Below are 16,327 nucleotides of genomic sequence, written 5' to 3'. Positions count from 1 at the left end.
CATTGAACTAGCTTCCTATTAGTTTCCTATGACCTTGAACACTTAACAATGCTTTTCATTAAATGACAGCTAAGAGAACATGGAGTGGAAAAAAAAATCCCTTCAGTCCTAGAGAAATTTGGTCCTTGTGTTTAGGACCTTGCATTTCCTTCAATAGATGCTATGTATTGTGCTGCACAGAACATAAATTTCCTTACAAAGCCTCACCTGCCTATTATGAATTATTGCAATAAAAAATATTACTATTTTCCCCCCACTAGGGAAAGTTGCACTAGGCAACTTTCCAGCCAAAGACAAGGAATTTAGTGAAGAATCATAAAAAAAAAATTAAGCTATGAACTCTGGCACAGTAGCAATTCAGCTACTCCAGAGTGCTTATAAAATAGGCTTTAGATGTTACACCAAGAAATTGGATTTATTGTAAATGCCACAGTCACAGTGATAGACAGAGCACAGACTTCTGGTAACAAACAAACATACATTTTTTTAACTAAGCGCTTCTACTTTGTAAATAAACGCATTTTGCACAGCCTTCCTTTTAAATGTGCCTAAACTAACCTAAATAAGCAGACAGCATAGCAGAAAAGGGAAACTTATGTGAGTAACTGTTTCTTAAGCAGTATATTATTTTTACTATGTATATAATATTTTATATTATATACACACACATTTTCATCAACAGTTCAAATTATACCCAAATAAAGAAGAAAAAAACAAAAAAAAACAAAAACCAAAATCAAACCCAAAACTGGCGCTCCTCCAATACATTTACCACCTTTCCCTCAGGCATAGTTAATCCAGGTAATTTGTCAAGATAGAGGAATGACAGTTAAAAAGACTCCCCCCACAAGAAACAAGTTACACAAAGAATACTGTATCACTACAAATTTTTTATTCAGAAGCCCATCTTTTAAAAAAAATCTCATTATGAACTTGTTTGGTCAAACTACAACACTTTCTAGCAGACATACAGTAAAAATGGCATGGCTCAGAATCGACCAGATCTTTCACGATCTCTTGACCGCCTCCTATCACGTTCGCGTCCTCCTCCTCCACCACCACCACCTCCACGACCACGATCTCTGGATCTAGACCGACGTTCACGGGACCTCGACCTGGATCTATGCCTTTGAAGAAAGTTGGAACATTTTATTGTTTCATCACAATTGCCAGTTTACTTGTAGTACCACACAGTGGAACATTCAAGGACGTACATAACAAGGAAAAGAGACAGTGTGATTAGGAGGGCTGGTGAACTGGCACTCAGGCTGTGAAACCACATAGCATCAACAAAGTTGGAAAAGGCCTTTAAGATATTTACAAACTGAGCAAACTTAATACCAGGGAGTCAACATATACTGTTAAAAAAGATTTCAACTGCTCCCAATGGATGAGCAAGCCTTGGAAAAAGGCAAGGAGAGGAACTAAATGCACTTTATGCAGCTGTTAATTAAAGCAGCAAGAGAAGGGGACACCTGTTTCAGCAGTTACAAATAGCTCTTAACAACACACATCAAAACCCTACAGCTCCAAGTCCATTCCTATTAAATCAACTGCATTAATCAGCAATAACAACTCAGTTATCTTTTTGGGGGGTAGGTTTTTTTTCATTTTTGTTTTCCTTCCAGAAGCCATCAGTATTTGCAAATAATCCTTCCTGCCTCTGAGGTCAATGACATATTCAAGAAGAAAGCTAAGACCACCCAGCATGTAATGCTAACACAGCTAGTGTGGATTTATACTTTATATGGACCTTTTCAAGGAAAGGAGTGGTTTGAATGCTTTTAAGCATTTTAGAAAAGCCGATTTTATAAAAATAAGTAAACAGTACATTTTAAAATAGGTGTAGAAATCAGCAGAGCTAAAAAGCTCAGGAAATTAATGCTACAAGTCTTAAGTATGCAGAATATTGTTACATGACGACATTTTTTGGGGTGGGAGTGTGGGTGGTGACAAATTTTACTATGACAGAGACATACAGCACTCTTGCACTTGCATACCACTGAGCTGTTCAGAATTATTAAATTAACCTATCACTCAAAAGTTCTGGGTTACTCGATTTTCTCCTCCCTCCCCCCAAAGACTTTGATGTATTTCATTGTGCAGAACTACTTTCAGGTTAGTCTCATTTATACAATCTACCTGTGAAACCTCCCTGACACTTTTTCTAATATCTAGCCTTACTGCTAACCTGTGACAGCTTTAGCTGCACAAAGGATTTAAATATGGCAAACTGGGCAATGGGTAAAACCACCATATTCCAAAGCCAAACACAAAAGTCTGATCTTTCTTGCAATAAAAGGTGAGACCTTTTAAGTGGTGGTATTAAATTCAAGCGATCCAGACCCATAAAAATGACCAAAAGGCCAATATAAGAGCATGTTTCATCTTTTTAAACTTCTTAAATGCTTACATTTGAGTTTAAATTAGTATTAATTGGGAAAGTAGTTAGGCACAAATACATATGCTTAAGCAACACAATCTACATTTTCCAAAGTTGTATTCATCCTCACGAGTTCTAAGACACTGCCAATCAAAGACATTTATAGGAAAAGAACACCTTCCATCATCCCAGGCTCCTTCTGTGATTGGAAGAAAATTACATAATTGTGCTCTCTATAAAAGGAAGCTCAACAGCTTTATACGCCTTTCCTAAAGAGCAAGCTCCTAAAAGCAAGCAGACTGAATCCAGCTCAAAGTGAACCATACACAGGTGTTATCGTAACAGTAGTGATATAAGCCTTTCTACAAGTTACCTTAATAAATGAATGTAAATATAAACTGTATGTACCACAACTTGTTGCTATTAAGCAGAATTACTACTCCTTTGCCCTACTGAGACTTTCTATCAAGAAGGGTCACATTGTGAGGCTAGTGCTATTAAAAATAAGCTCAGTACAGCAACTGCCTCTTGCTGACACTAAGGAATGAATACAGGCTAGAAAAATTGGCCACTAATTGTTTAAAAAAAAAATAAGGTTGGGTCCTGAATATAATCTATAGTTATACTTGATTGTGCATAATGTTGAAAGTGGCCAGTCTGTTCCTGCCAAAATTACCATTAGCCAAATAGCCTACTTCTGACAGAGGATGTGAGCAAATACATTTAGAAGAGAATACAAGAGAGAAGGGGCAAAGCAATACTTCTCCAAGTAATGTCCACCTGCAACAGTACACAGTTCGGAGACTTGACTCACAGGCAGGTCCCATGTAATCAGTAACTCGGTGGATGTTGTTGTTCTTGAACCCTGCCTTCTCTTATATCCACATCAACCTTCAAGCTTCCACAGCACTCACAGCACGAACCACCATAACTTTTTTTGTTTTTAAACAGAGACCTATTCCTTTGCCCTAACTGGCCACTTGCTAGTTTCACTTGATGCCCTTTACCTGGTGCCTTTCACTGGCATGTGCCAGAACTGCTTTAGAAAGAACGAGGAGGACTTAAGTTTAAAGATCTGCCTTCAGAATTTTCAGCAACTGGCTCTGAATTTACCTGCTTTAATCATATTTAAAAGCAAACTTACTTTTTACGCCGCCGCCCATACAACTCGCGCCTTAATTCTCGAGAAATGGGCTTCAAATGCATAAAGTTGCAGAAGCCTCCTCGTGTACACTCGCTGAAACAGAATTCAAGAGACACAGTTACAATTCCCACCTCTAGGCTTTATCTCTTTCCCCTAAACCCTAGTGGGCCTCTAGCCATCTGAAAGTTAATTTCCTCTAACACTAAACCGAGTAAACTGCAAGCATCACTTACTGACTCTGACTCACTCCTAGATCAAAATCTTACAAAATACGTCAAAAGTCAAGAGGTTCAGTGCAGATACTTCACATTAATATTACCTGAAGTGTTTTTTTTTTGGTACCCTAAGCTACATGTAAAGGCCTGACCCAAGCAACCACCCTGTTTTGTCCAAGCATTTCAGAGATACTGCCAGAGGAAGTCACTTTTTACCCCATTTCATATTGACGGCAACAGGCCTCTCTGAAGTCAGTCACAGGGGAAAGCTCAGCATGAATGGGCTGTCCATTAAACCAACGATTGTTCAGGTCAATCACAGCCTTTTCTGCATCTTCTTCACGGCGAAACTAAAAGCAAAATCAACATTTTTTCATATTATAGAGAAGCAAGAGAAGTAGCCTGAAGATTCCTATCAGATCAGCTGTGTGTTATCTGAGGCTTAGAACTAGTAATCAAACTAGAAGCTACTTCAGAATTCCTGGGACAGTCCATCAAATCAAGGGTAAAGATGACAGCTTCTCATTAATCAGGAATCGGCTAATCAGAACATCAGTGTCTCCTCTTATGTTCTATTTGGTCTTTCAAGTTAGAAAGTTAGTCAACAGAAGAAGATATGTATTCTTAGTATAACTTTAAACAAACAGAATGCTTAAGAGTACTTTCTACAACATTAATGCTCCAAACTGAATGGGCCTTTTCCCCCAACATTTAAGAGAAATGTGCACAAGAACTGAACCTCTCAATCGATCAGATTTCTGTAAATTCTGACTTCAGTTTTATGATGAACATAAAACTTCAATTTGAAATTCCTTTTCACACCTGAAAACTCCTGAATTTTTTATAACAATTTTTTCCTCTGATGATAATCTACACAACTGAGAATTTTAGGCTTTACTTTCCAGGGAAAGGAATGCACAGTAAAAATTGTCAAACTAACAGTCTCAAAACTCCCCAACTCTGTGTACACACCATGAAATTTCTTCGGTGACAACTTTTTGCTCATTATTCAAGAGATACCAATGACTTCTAAGAGCTAAGCTCAAGTGTTCCAATTTGCACCTTAAACCATCCAGGTACTGCCAAATTAGCTTGGTTACAAGACATTTTGTTTAACAGAGAAGCTAGAAAATAAATGCAACCATTGTGAATAAATCTCTGCTCGTAACTAAATGCTTAACAGGCAGCACGATAGAAAGACCCCAAATTAATTCAGCAAACTGAACAGGCCATCAGTGGTGACTGTATTTATAAGAATGTATAAAAAAAGTGTTAATCTTTATGAAAGCAGCAGATTTGGAGTATCGAGAACTTCACATAATCTCTTAAAATTTCAGATTCCATTCACATTTTCACTTCCTACTTTATATTATGAAGTTGGAGAGGAACTTATGTCCTGAAGAGCTACTCTCACAAGTTACAAGCATACAGTAGCTTTCAGAATTATAAAGTAAATAAATACCACCCCTACTGATTATATAAAAACGTTTCTCTATCCTACCTTTACATATACGTTTCCTACTAGATGATCTCCAAGGTTATCACAAACATTCATCTCTTCAACTTCACCATATTTTTCTTCCATTTCTGTGAAGACCTCCTAAGCACAAAACAACCAATTAAAAGATTGCAGCTCATTAGTTCTAACTACAGAAGTACTGCATTTAGATATTACTAAGTACAAAAGAAGTCCTTTCTTTAAAAAAAGGGAAAATACCCCCCCCCCCCTTTTTTTTTTACATTTCTGATTTTAAAATTAGTACTTGCTTGGCTAGTACTGTGTCCATCTGTAATTAGGGCACTAACAGGATACAATAAAAAGCTATGGAAAACATTACGCATACAGTATTTACAGAACACGTAAGATGCACTGAAAACACTATACATAAGCCTTGATGCTAATAGTTTTACTCAATTTGCTTCTATAGTTAAGTATATTTTAAGTTTACAGCAAAGAGGAGTATTAATGGAATCAAAATGCTACACTGCTTAACTGCTGTTGATTTTTAAACAAAGTCCATTATGAACAGCAAAGTTAATGCCAAATCAAAGGTTATACCAGGAAATACGAAGCACTCAAGGTTGTAATTTTTAGAATGCCACCTGAGGAAACAAGTGCTTTTCTGTGAATCTACCTAACTTATTTTGCTGACAAATCCACAAACTCTTTAATACATTTTTACATCTGTTACATACCTCAAAGAATTCATCGTAATGTTCCTGCATCTCAACATCACTCACAGCACCTGTAAAAAATCAAGAGTCATATTGATTAGAGCCTATAAGTAATAAAGAAGAGACTCTGATCATACTACAAAACAATCTAGAGAGGCCGTCTGGAGCATAAAAGACATCATATAGCATGGAGCTAACTAACAGGAATATTAAAAATAAGTATGTTTGAAAAACTTTGAGTTCCCAAAGTATATGTCAAAACATTACATTGACATGATCAAATAAAAACAAGTTTTAATCAGAGCCAAACTTTTATGCCACAAATTTAAAAGGGGAAAGGAATTACTCTTAAATATCACTTAAATTTAATATACAGTCCTACCCTCTTTCTACCAAGTTTTACCTAAACAGAAGGCAAGTGGCTTTGTTATATTTGCATATTTTTATATTTTATTGCATGATTAAAATTTAGTGTTCCTCTTCCTAAAGCCAGAATTTTATTTTAACACCTCTCCAGCACATTAACACTAGAATTTGCAAGTTCACAATGTAACACAGCCTAGAATTCTTATTTTTACATTTGCTTAAAATAGTTATTGAAATGACACACTTCCCTGAGTGCCCTCAAAGAGGGTACCATCATGCTCTGCAACAGAGAGCAATTTCCTAGTTTAATTTTGAACATCACTTCATTTTCCTGTAGTCCTGCAGAACACCTTTAAGTGCAAGACAAGCCAGCCATATATTCAGGTTAGATTATTTTCGTGCTTTAAGCTGGACTTCACAAATGAGCGCTGCTTGCCTGCTGCTATAAAAAACAATGCAAGTTTGGCTGATTTTTCAAAGCATTAAGAATATATAAACAAATTTCATTTATTTCTTCCAGACTACAGCATTTTAAACTACATTAAGGTGTACACATTAAAGCTTAATGTATTAGCTCTTCAGCAGTTAAGTGGTTTATCAAGATCAAGCAGACCAGCTTTAAAATGAAGCCTGCATTTTATTCTAGAAAAAGTGTTCTAGCCTTTAAATTACAAACACTGCTGGTTTAGTTCACAGAATGTGAGAGAGAGACTGAGCCAACAAAGTTGTGTTTATTTACTTCAGTCTGCTATGGAAAGAAAGAAGTGCCTTGGGCTCAGTCATTTTTGGCTAATGTTACCATTTGGATGAGCTTCACATTTTCCTTCAAAGGCTCTAATATTAACCAGCCACACTCTTTGGAACGGTCATTACTTTCTTTCCACCTATCTCACCTCCTGAAGAAGGATAGGGGGAACGTGCTATACAGTTTGGGATAGGAGTTTCTACATTTGAAACATGTCTGCTTTTAAGAACTTTTTTCTTCCCTTTGGTTATACAGCAAATTAAGGAATATCAAATATTAAACCAAACCTTCTATACAGTTTAATACTTAACTATATTCCCAGGGTTCTGCCAACACCACTGATAAAAGCTTACTAATATCTAATGATTGGGCTTGGGTTTTTTTTGTTTGTTTTGTGGATTTTTTTTTTTAAAGAATACCATACAGGGGCTCTGTAAGCCACACTGGGAATAAATACTATAATAATACTTGTTAACAGATGGACAAGCACTAAAAACTTGTAAGGAGATTTCACTGTCATATTAGGATATCATAAACAACAGTTAGTTAATGACTACTTGAACGTCCTTCTAAAGTGGGAAGCATACATATGCACAGGCTTTATAAACATTCATTTGCCAGGGCCGCTGGTATCTGAACCTTGAGAAGCCCAAGTACTAATTGAAATACTCAGGAAAACTACTGCTGTTCAAAACTAAGGTTAATCCTCTATGACGGCAATAGAAAGGAAGACAGTTAAGCAACAATAACAAAAGCATTAAATAGCTACCCAATTTATCCATTAAAAATACATGCAGTACTTAAGTAGGGACAAGTTTTGAGAAAACAAGCCAGGAGTTTCAGCAAACTTACTGGTAACAACAGAGCTTCAGCTCTACCACAGAAGGTATAGTCAAGCTCTGTTGACTAGCTACCCGCTCTTCAAGACAAACTAGAGACGGATACCAGCATTCAGAAAACACTAGAGAATCTGTTCAAGGCTCTTGCAACTTTACAATCTAAACAGCTCCACAGACCAAATTGCTGTTAACTGTGCAAATTAGTTACCAGCTCATTGAGAATTCAGGGACAGATTTATCCAACAGTAAATTTTTTGGTTTACTGAAACAGCATTAACTACTAAGCATCTGCATCAAGAAAGCCTACAAACCAACAGAACTGTTTAAGCATCTAGACAAACTTACGTAACTTGATACATATCTAGCTCAATTGTGTGACAAAATGCTCAAATTACATCATTGGGCCATTATTCACTTTTAGAAGCAGAAGAGACAGTGTTGACTTTGAAGTTAATGGATGATTTCATGAAGCATATCTGATCAAATGCTGGTAACTAATCTGAACTAGTCTATAATCCAACAGTCAAAAAAAAGGAATAGCCAAACAAAGCTTTATTACCACACAGTCAATAACCACTTCAACAAGAAATATTAGTTAGAAAATAACACCAATTCTTTTTGGTGTCGTGTCCCCCCCCCTTTTTTTTTTTTTAATTTTGCTCTAATATTGCGGATTCAAATCACAGTATCAGTAATCACCTATCAACAATCCCCATCATTTAACTTCTGCCAGTCTCACAGCAGGTGTGTTTTCTTATGCCCATTCCTACTTCTTGAGGAGTTATTAAATTAGTTCATGACCATACCCAAATGCCTTCCCCTCCTCAAAAATACTTTTAAAGATGTATCTGCCTAGGTAAATAAGCAACTTGGTTTTGGAATTTGAATTTTCAAAGCATGGAAGGAATTTTAAGTATGCACCTATCCAAAAAAGGACAGCTGCCAGAAGGGAAGTGTTGTCAGTCAAAGTGTGTTCTTCCAAAGTACACTCTAAATGGAAGCTGCATTAACGTAGGACAAATTTCTGCATGCAGTCTGAAAAGTTTAAAATCCAAGTTCTCTTAACATTTACAGAGCAGGAAATTTGTTCTGGATGAAGTCAACGTGTCATTGTACTGCTCTTTTAGGCAGTGGAACCTAATGAACAGCACAAAACATTCCTAGGATGCTCCTAGGATGCCAGATTCTCCAGCAGGGAGAAAGGCATAGGGGAAGAAACCAGTGTAACCAAACTGCTTTACAGGGGAAGTACAATTGCAACCCTTTTTGATTAGATGGTATACAGATTCCCCTCATAGTTCTGGGAGAAGGGAGGAAGGTGAGTGGGACAAAAAAAGGTCGTGTTTTTTTTTTTGTGGATGTGCGTTGGTTTTGGACACATTTAATGAAATGTGGTCAGTTTGATCTGTTAAACTAAAATGGCAGACCAGCTTAAGTCGACACTGAGCTCTGACAATCAAGCCCAGGGAACCAGTGAAGGAACTTGTATGAACTTACAGCGCAAACCGTCAGCAGACTGGGAAGAGTTTTGAGGGTTACGGTAAATGTTCAAGAGGGCAATGGTCTGAAATACAAAACGCAACAACTTTATATTATGGAAAATAATTTTAACAAGAAACCGGTTTCCTCTAGGGTCGCTTTAGCCGAGTCTGTGCTGAAAGAGAGGTGGTTATTCTCTCCCAAGGAGAACTTGCACTTAGCTGGTGACCTTTCTGAATCAGCCTAACACTGTAAAGTAATAGAGATCTCATGACACTCCATTATTGTATTTCTGGTTTTAATTTGACAATGTTACTCTAGTGCAGTTTTGCACAATTTCAGGCAGATACATAATAGATGACATCCAAACACAGTAATCAAATTACAGCCGTAATAATTTGTTTGAATTTGGTTGCATCAAATGGTTTCTTAGTAGCAAAATCACAGGAAAATAATACAATAATTACAGCATAACATGAAATCTCCATTTTCCTGAAAAAGTTAAGATGAAAAAAAAACCCCAGTTTTGGGAAACTTACCGTACGTCATGTATGTACCTATTTTTATCCCTTTTTGGTTTTAATTTTTTTGTTAAATCAAGAATTTGAAAAATGTCTGCAGTTTAACCCTTTAAAAAGAAAGGGTTACTACGCAATTGAGTTTCACTTTGCAGTGCAAAAGAGCGTCTGCATGAAGACCAATTTATGCAGTCACTTCTGCATTTTGAACTGCACACATTTGACAAGTTCTTGATCTATGCGCAAGAAGAGTTCCGTCACTTGTCCTGTTTGCAACAGCTTTATGTCAGCAGCTCAGAAGCCAACATTATTTACTCATAATTAGGAGTGGGCTCTTTAACACCATTCTTTAAAAAAATTTCTCCAACTGTGGGACTTACAGTGTGAGCCGTCAGCCGTCTGTGCACTGTTTTGGGGGTTACGATAGATGTTTTGAATCAAGATGGTCTGCGGGGAAAAAAAATAAAAAGGGGAATTCTACTGGCTGCTGTGCATATAATAGACAATTGCAAAGAGACAACTTGTTTGCAAACAGCTAAAAGTAAGATTCTGTTCTCAAGATTTCCTTTTGTATTTGCAGAATATCTTCCAAAATTGCATCCAGACCATCATATTATGAAAACAGTTTTAATTAACCACCAAGAAAGAGCTGCATTTGTCTCAAGAGCTATCCTCAAAACGAGTTATGAGGCAGTCACCTGAAACATCAAACTATGTGATCTTATGGAGATGCCTAGCTTTCAGGATGAGACTCATCATTGCAAGGCTGGGAGGGGGGGTGGAAACAGTGTTATGTGCACAGCGTGTAATACAGAATGCCAGAGTCTAAACTGCTACACCAGACAGTAAGGTTTTTAGGCAAGTCTCATTTTGTGTGTCAGGAATTTCTTGGTGGAATTTCTGTTTAAATAATATAATAGCATCATAGGTATCACGTTTCCGATCCTTCAAATAAGGACAATATCCTTTTAGCCCTTCTGCTTTTTACTTGAAGAATTAGCCCAGGCAGACTTGAAACCTTACATTTGTATCGTTCTTCTTAAAATCAAGTTGTCTGAAAAAACAAACCATGTTTAAGTTAGTAAACTAATATTACAAAAAAATTCCAAACGTCCATATCACTGTAAGCAGCTCAAAAATTGAAATTTGATTACTTAAAATACAAGCTCACCGTTAGTTAGTATGAATCACAATCCCCAAATAATTTTAGCTTACACATTATTATTAGTCACAGTAAGAATTCAGAACTTAAGTCACAGGACCAGCAATGTCAGACCTACATATGCTGCCCACTTCTTATGTAAAGAAAACACCAAAAACTGTAATTATCACATTTAAAAATTACACACATGTTTTATAATGGGTACAGTCATACCAACCAAAGCTTTGTGCTTCCATGGCCCAGGTTTAAAATAACTTATGTTTTGCCTACAATTGGAGAGAGCCAGAAACATGCACAGTTACAGCATTTCTGCTGATCAGTGGTAATTGAATCACCCTGGATCGCACGACCTTTCCTAATGCAGCTCTCCCATATAAAGGAGCTGTACCAGCAATAGCAACACAAGTTAAAAATACTGCGCTGGTAACTTTCCATTAATGAGTATCTGTTCTTCTATCACAGCTGATTATCAATCTGCATACAAGCAAAGATTTCTTTAGTGAACCCTACACACCTGCCAGGTACATTACAGGTGTTACAACACAGCACACCTGTCAGGAGAAGTGCTGAAGCAGTCCCAGACATCACTGGAAGAGTCGCACATTCCCTGCTGACCCACATCAGCTGGCACCGCTAACCACGGTCTCTAAAACAAAGCTAAAGGCTGCCTGCAAGAACTTCCTGACAGAGGAAAAAGTTGCCACAAAAGTCGCACAAAGGGTTGGGAGGCTGGGTTTTTTTGTTTGTTTTAAAAAACACACACACAAAAAAAAACCAACAAAACCAAGATGTAGTTTGTAGTGTTACATTTTGGGTTGTGGTGTTTGGTTTTTTTTGGGGGGTGTGGGGGAGTTGCTTAAAACCAAACCAAACCTAAAGAGAGCTACTGTGGAAGTGTCTAATTCAGGAATATTTTCTGGTAGCCAATGACCTAAATTCAAGTCTCTAAATAACCAATCACACTCCAGCATGCCCTTCATGTAGGTCAGCAACATGTAGTCATTTTGAAAATGGGCAATATTCCTTCTGAGATACAATAGTTACATTAAAAATTATTAACAAAAAAAAACAAAACAAACTAAAATACCAGAAGCAGGAAACTCTTTTTTGTACATGAAGTACCGGCAGTGGTCCCTCTTGGCCAGTATCCTCCAGTTACTGTCCCTTGGAACTCCCCCTGCAAACTCATGCACTCAAGAGTTTAACCTTGTGAGCATCACTGCTCTGAACTCCAGACACACGGATGGTACCTGCCTCCACAGTTCTTCCCACATTGACACCAGCCCACCATTCCCACCAATTCTGCTCTAAGTCAGCTCAAATGAACTTGCACAGAACTCCACTGCTATACAAGTTTTACCTTTGTAGGTGAAATCACTGATAACGGAACAACTTTCGTAAGCACTACCTGCCATCTACAATATTCCTGAAGAAAACTGTTTACCTGTGCACCTTGACAATCAGCAGTGATAGAAAGATAAATAATACACTTCTCTAGGAATGCAATTTCTGAGAACTACAGAGGTCATAATAACAAAACCCCTATCATCCGCTGCACCTTTTATTTTCCTTTTTTTTCCCCTTTCTGGCAGACATGCAGTAACGCATCATGTCTCCAACAATATTCACCTTGTCAGATTAAATAATTTGTCAGGTCAATTGATACAGACACCCTCAGCAACCAGGCAAGTTGTTTCCAAGAAACAACTCTTCCACATTGAAAAGAACAATGTACATTACTCTCAAAACTTATGAGCCTGGGTCAGAGAGCAAATGAAATGACAGACAAGTCACTTAGTTACTAATTAGTTTCTTCCATTATATGTATAAAAGATTTAAGTTCACACCTTTGACATAGGTGGAACATGCTGCCATTGTGATTAAAAAGATCTGGGATGGTTTAAGTGCCTAAACACCACTGAGAAGGCACACTCACCTGAAAGTTAGCACTGGTTGGTCTCTACTACAGGCAAGCTTACAACAGCATCGCTTCCTGCAGCCATTAAGGGTGACAGGAGATAATTAGAAATGCTGGGAGAAGTAAATGGAATACCCCCAAAAAAAAAAAAAAAAAGCAAAAACCCATATAAACTGGGGCCAAAAGTGAACTACTTAATCTGGAGCTTCGTAATTATTCACTTGTATCTGAGAATCTATCCTTTAAAGAAGCAAACTATACTTCCACAAGAAAGAGGAAACAAAAAGAAAACAAACCTGGCTAAATGTTGGTTTGTTGTGCAACCGAGAACATCTGTCTCCATGACGACAAGCTCCAATTTTGAAATAAAACGAACAGTTGACTCTGCAAATAAGAACAAAGTAGTTACATATTGGAACAGGAAACATTAATATGCAATTACCATAAAACATAGGCCCTACATGCCTTTATCTTGTTGTGCATAAGTAACACAGAAAAAAAAAAAATCAGTCTAGGAAAGTATTTACAACAAACCTGTTCACATCCATTCCTCTTTACCCCTAATGTACAGCAAGTAATCTCAACAATTTCACCTGCTACTCAAACCAAAAGTGCATTCAAAACACCACCACAGATAGAAGCGATGATCACCATTTTACCCTTCGGGTTCTCCGTTCTTGTCTTTTTACCAGTTTCACTGGGTGATGGGGTGGGAAATAATGTGAAAAACAGTCTGAGAAGCTTTACTGTGAGCTACATAGTTATGTCTTGGTTCATGCAACCCCCTAGTCTAGGCAATACAGTTGCACCTACCTAACGTTTTATAAGCTGCCTGTTTAAAGTTACACTCTAAGCGTAACTCAGACTGCTGCCAACACAGTACCTTCAATAATTCAGGTAAGAGAAAAACCACATTACAGAGAGAATACAAACAAGCAAAACATTTAGTTAAGCCATTTTGATGAGCGTAGTTAATGATTCGAAAAGGAAGCATTTAATATTTTTTTAAACCACAAGCTTTTCTTGAATTAACCATCATCTTGTGACATCTTCAGAACTACGCTGGTTTAGAAGTGCCAGCAACACTCACATATAAATTGTAACTCACTTGGAATGATGAAAGAAAACCATAAGGACTTCAGTTACCTTGACTGAGAAAACTGAATGCAAAATTCTGCAGGGCAAGAGAACTATTATGGGCTATATATGGGTGACTGAAACATAAGAATTCTCCTGGAAGAAAGATTATTATTTCCATGCTCAGAGTTAACACCAATTCTTTCCACAATCCTGTGTAGCCAACATCACCTCATGGAAGGGAGAAATATTAAAGTACTAAATCACATCTGATCTCTAGGAAAACATTCTACTGTAAAATGGTAACATGTTTATTCTTCATTATGTTTTTGAAAATATATACTTAGCATTACAATATACTTACTGTCTTTTCTGAACTCTAACCTGAAACAAAAAAAAGTACCTAACTATAAGATGTCCAATATGCCTCCAACTTCAAGACTTTCTGAAGAGTTCTGCTTGCTTTTTGAATAGAAAATAAGACCTGTAACAGGAATTTCATGCCTGCCATATTGGCACATACTAATACTGTTAAACTGCAATGCATAATATCAGAAAGGATGCTACAGCAGCAGAGCTCAAGAGTGGCTGCCGGCACTGCTTTTTCTGACAGACGAGTGCATTGGAACTGGCATGTAGCACTATAAAGCAGAAGGAAATCAGAAGCCTCATGGCCAGGGGCTGGCAAGAGTAATTTAGTCCAGCAGCACATCGATGCCCCCTTTCATTTTTAGGAGTGGAAAAACGCGTTGCTTTGGTCAGGCCGACGGTGGTGACCAAATTTTCGTTAGGAGTGTTTTCTAAGTACGCTTCCAACAACCAGAGAAACTAGAGGCGTTCCCGACGGGTGGAAGGCTGCAGGCAGAAGCCTGAGGATCAGGATGCAGCAGTCGGGGAAATCCTCCGCACCCTGGGGAGGGGGGAGAAATAACCAGTCGCTGTCCTCGCAGCATAGCGGGAGCTCTCGGGCCGCTGCGAGGCGCAGAGACACGAACAAAAGGAGGGAGAAGAGGCCCTCCCTGGCAGGGGGACTGGGGGTGGGGAGTGGGGAGAGGCGGCGGGAAGCTCCCGCCACCGCCAGAAAAGCGCCGCCGCCGGAGGGAGGGAGGGAGGCAGGGAAGGGAGAGGGGCCGTCAGAACACCACGAGGCACGGGCACACACGCATGGCGGCCGGGGAGCGGGGATCGGAAGGGGAGGAGGAAGTCCCCGAAGAGCGCGGACCCGGCCCGGCAAAAGGGGAAGAGGGAAGCGCATGGGCGGGGCCCGCCCACGCGGGCACGCGCAAGGCCCCACGCGGCGGAAGGCGCGCACACGCGCGCCCCCTTCCTCCCTCCCCGTCCCTTGCGGCGCGCGCACGCGCGCTCCAGCGAAAGGAAAGGAAGGGGAAGGGGGGGGGGGGGGGGGGGGGGGGAGAGAGCGAGGGCCGCGGGCCAGGGGCAGGCGGATTGTGGGGGGTGCAAGGGGAGTGAGCGCGCCCGCCTCGCTTCCTCTTCCCCTCACGGCCGCTCCGCCACATTCCAGCGCGTGGCTATGGCGAGGAGGGGAATGGATTGACGGATGGGGAGGGGTGAAGGGAAGGATCCCGCGGGCGCGCGCCCCGGCTGGGGGGGGGGGGGGTACCGCAGGGCCCCGAGGCGGGAGAAAATGGGAAGGGCTGACCGCCACGATGTGTATAGGCCGCCCAGGCTGGCGCTGCGCGTCCCCGCAGAACCCACTACCAGCCTCGGGGCTCCCGGAGCGGAGGGAGCGGCGCCGGTAAAAGGGATGGGCCACTCACTTGTCCTTCTCGGTGCCGAAGATGGAGGCCAGATACTCCGCCATCTCCCACCGCCCGCCCGCCGGACAGCCCGGCGCTGATCGCGGACGTCACAGACACCGCGCCGGAAACACTTCTACGGCGCGGGGCGGGTGGGCACGGCGCTTTGCGCATGCGCGGGGCGCAGCCAGGCCCTCATTGGGGGAGCGGCGCAGACCGCAATGTTCTGCCTCCCCCCCCCCCATCCAGTTCGCGCTGTCCTGTTCGCGCCACGCGCTGCCTTTGCTGCGCATGCGTAGTTGCTGCGGGGAGGCCATGGAGCTGAGGAGGGAGGCTGTCTCATTCTCCTTGGCCGTGGTAGGAGTGTCTTGCCCGCCCGGCCGGCCCCAGAGCAGGGCGAGGAAGCGGTGCTTCCATTGCAGAAGCACGGGAGGTAGTGCTCCGGAGAGTGGGCAACTGGAAGCTTCTCCTGTGCCTTGTTGGGGTGTTGGTTTCAGTTGTAACACACGTTCTGGTTGCCCTGTGGGTCAGCTAGGGGTTGTTACTGAG

General features: G+C 40.3%; 1 protein-coding gene across 9 annotated transcripts; it reads right to left on the bottom strand.

The window, feature by feature from the left end:
* Positions 1-870: 870 nt before the first annotated feature.
* Positions 871-16,007, bottom strand: U2AF1 (U2 small nuclear RNA auxiliary factor 1). 9 transcript variants are annotated; one of them, XM_061453474.1, is made up of 11 exons: positions 15,800-16,007; positions 14,386-14,931; positions 13,241-13,328; positions 12,963-13,019; positions 10,888-10,918; positions 10,245-10,311; positions 5,939-5,988; positions 5,244-5,342; positions 3,959-4,092; positions 3,528-3,620; positions 871-1,127 (listed from the first exon to the last, which is right to left on the bottom strand). In XM_061453474.1, exons 3-11 carry the CDS (start codon positions 13,285-13,287, stop codon positions 989-991), a joined length of 717 nt encoding a protein of 238 aa, XP_061309458.1. In that variant the 5' UTR covers positions 13,288-13,328; positions 14,386-14,931; positions 15,800-16,007; the 3' UTR covers positions 871-988. The 9 variants fall into 9 exon arrangements, with proteins under 9 accessions (XP_061309458.1, XP_061309457.1, XP_061309460.1 ...); XM_061453473.1 differs by lacking the exon at positions 14,386-14,931; XM_061453476.1 differs by lacking the exons at positions 10,888-10,918; positions 12,963-13,019; positions 14,386-14,931.
* Between the last annotated feature and the right edge of the window lie 320 nt (positions 16,008-16,327).

Source organism: Pezoporus flaviventris, unplaced genomic scaffold (genome assembly GCF_033815535.1).
Source record: "Pezoporus flaviventris isolate CSIRO_AGI_PZ_B2104156 unplaced genomic scaffold, CSIRO_AGI_Pfla_v1 ptg000015l, whole genome shotgun sequence".
Lineage (NCBI taxonomy): Eukaryota > Metazoa > Chordata > Aves > Psittaciformes > Psittacidae > Pezoporus > Pezoporus flaviventris.
This window is presented reverse-complemented; position numbering and strand designations above follow the sequence as displayed.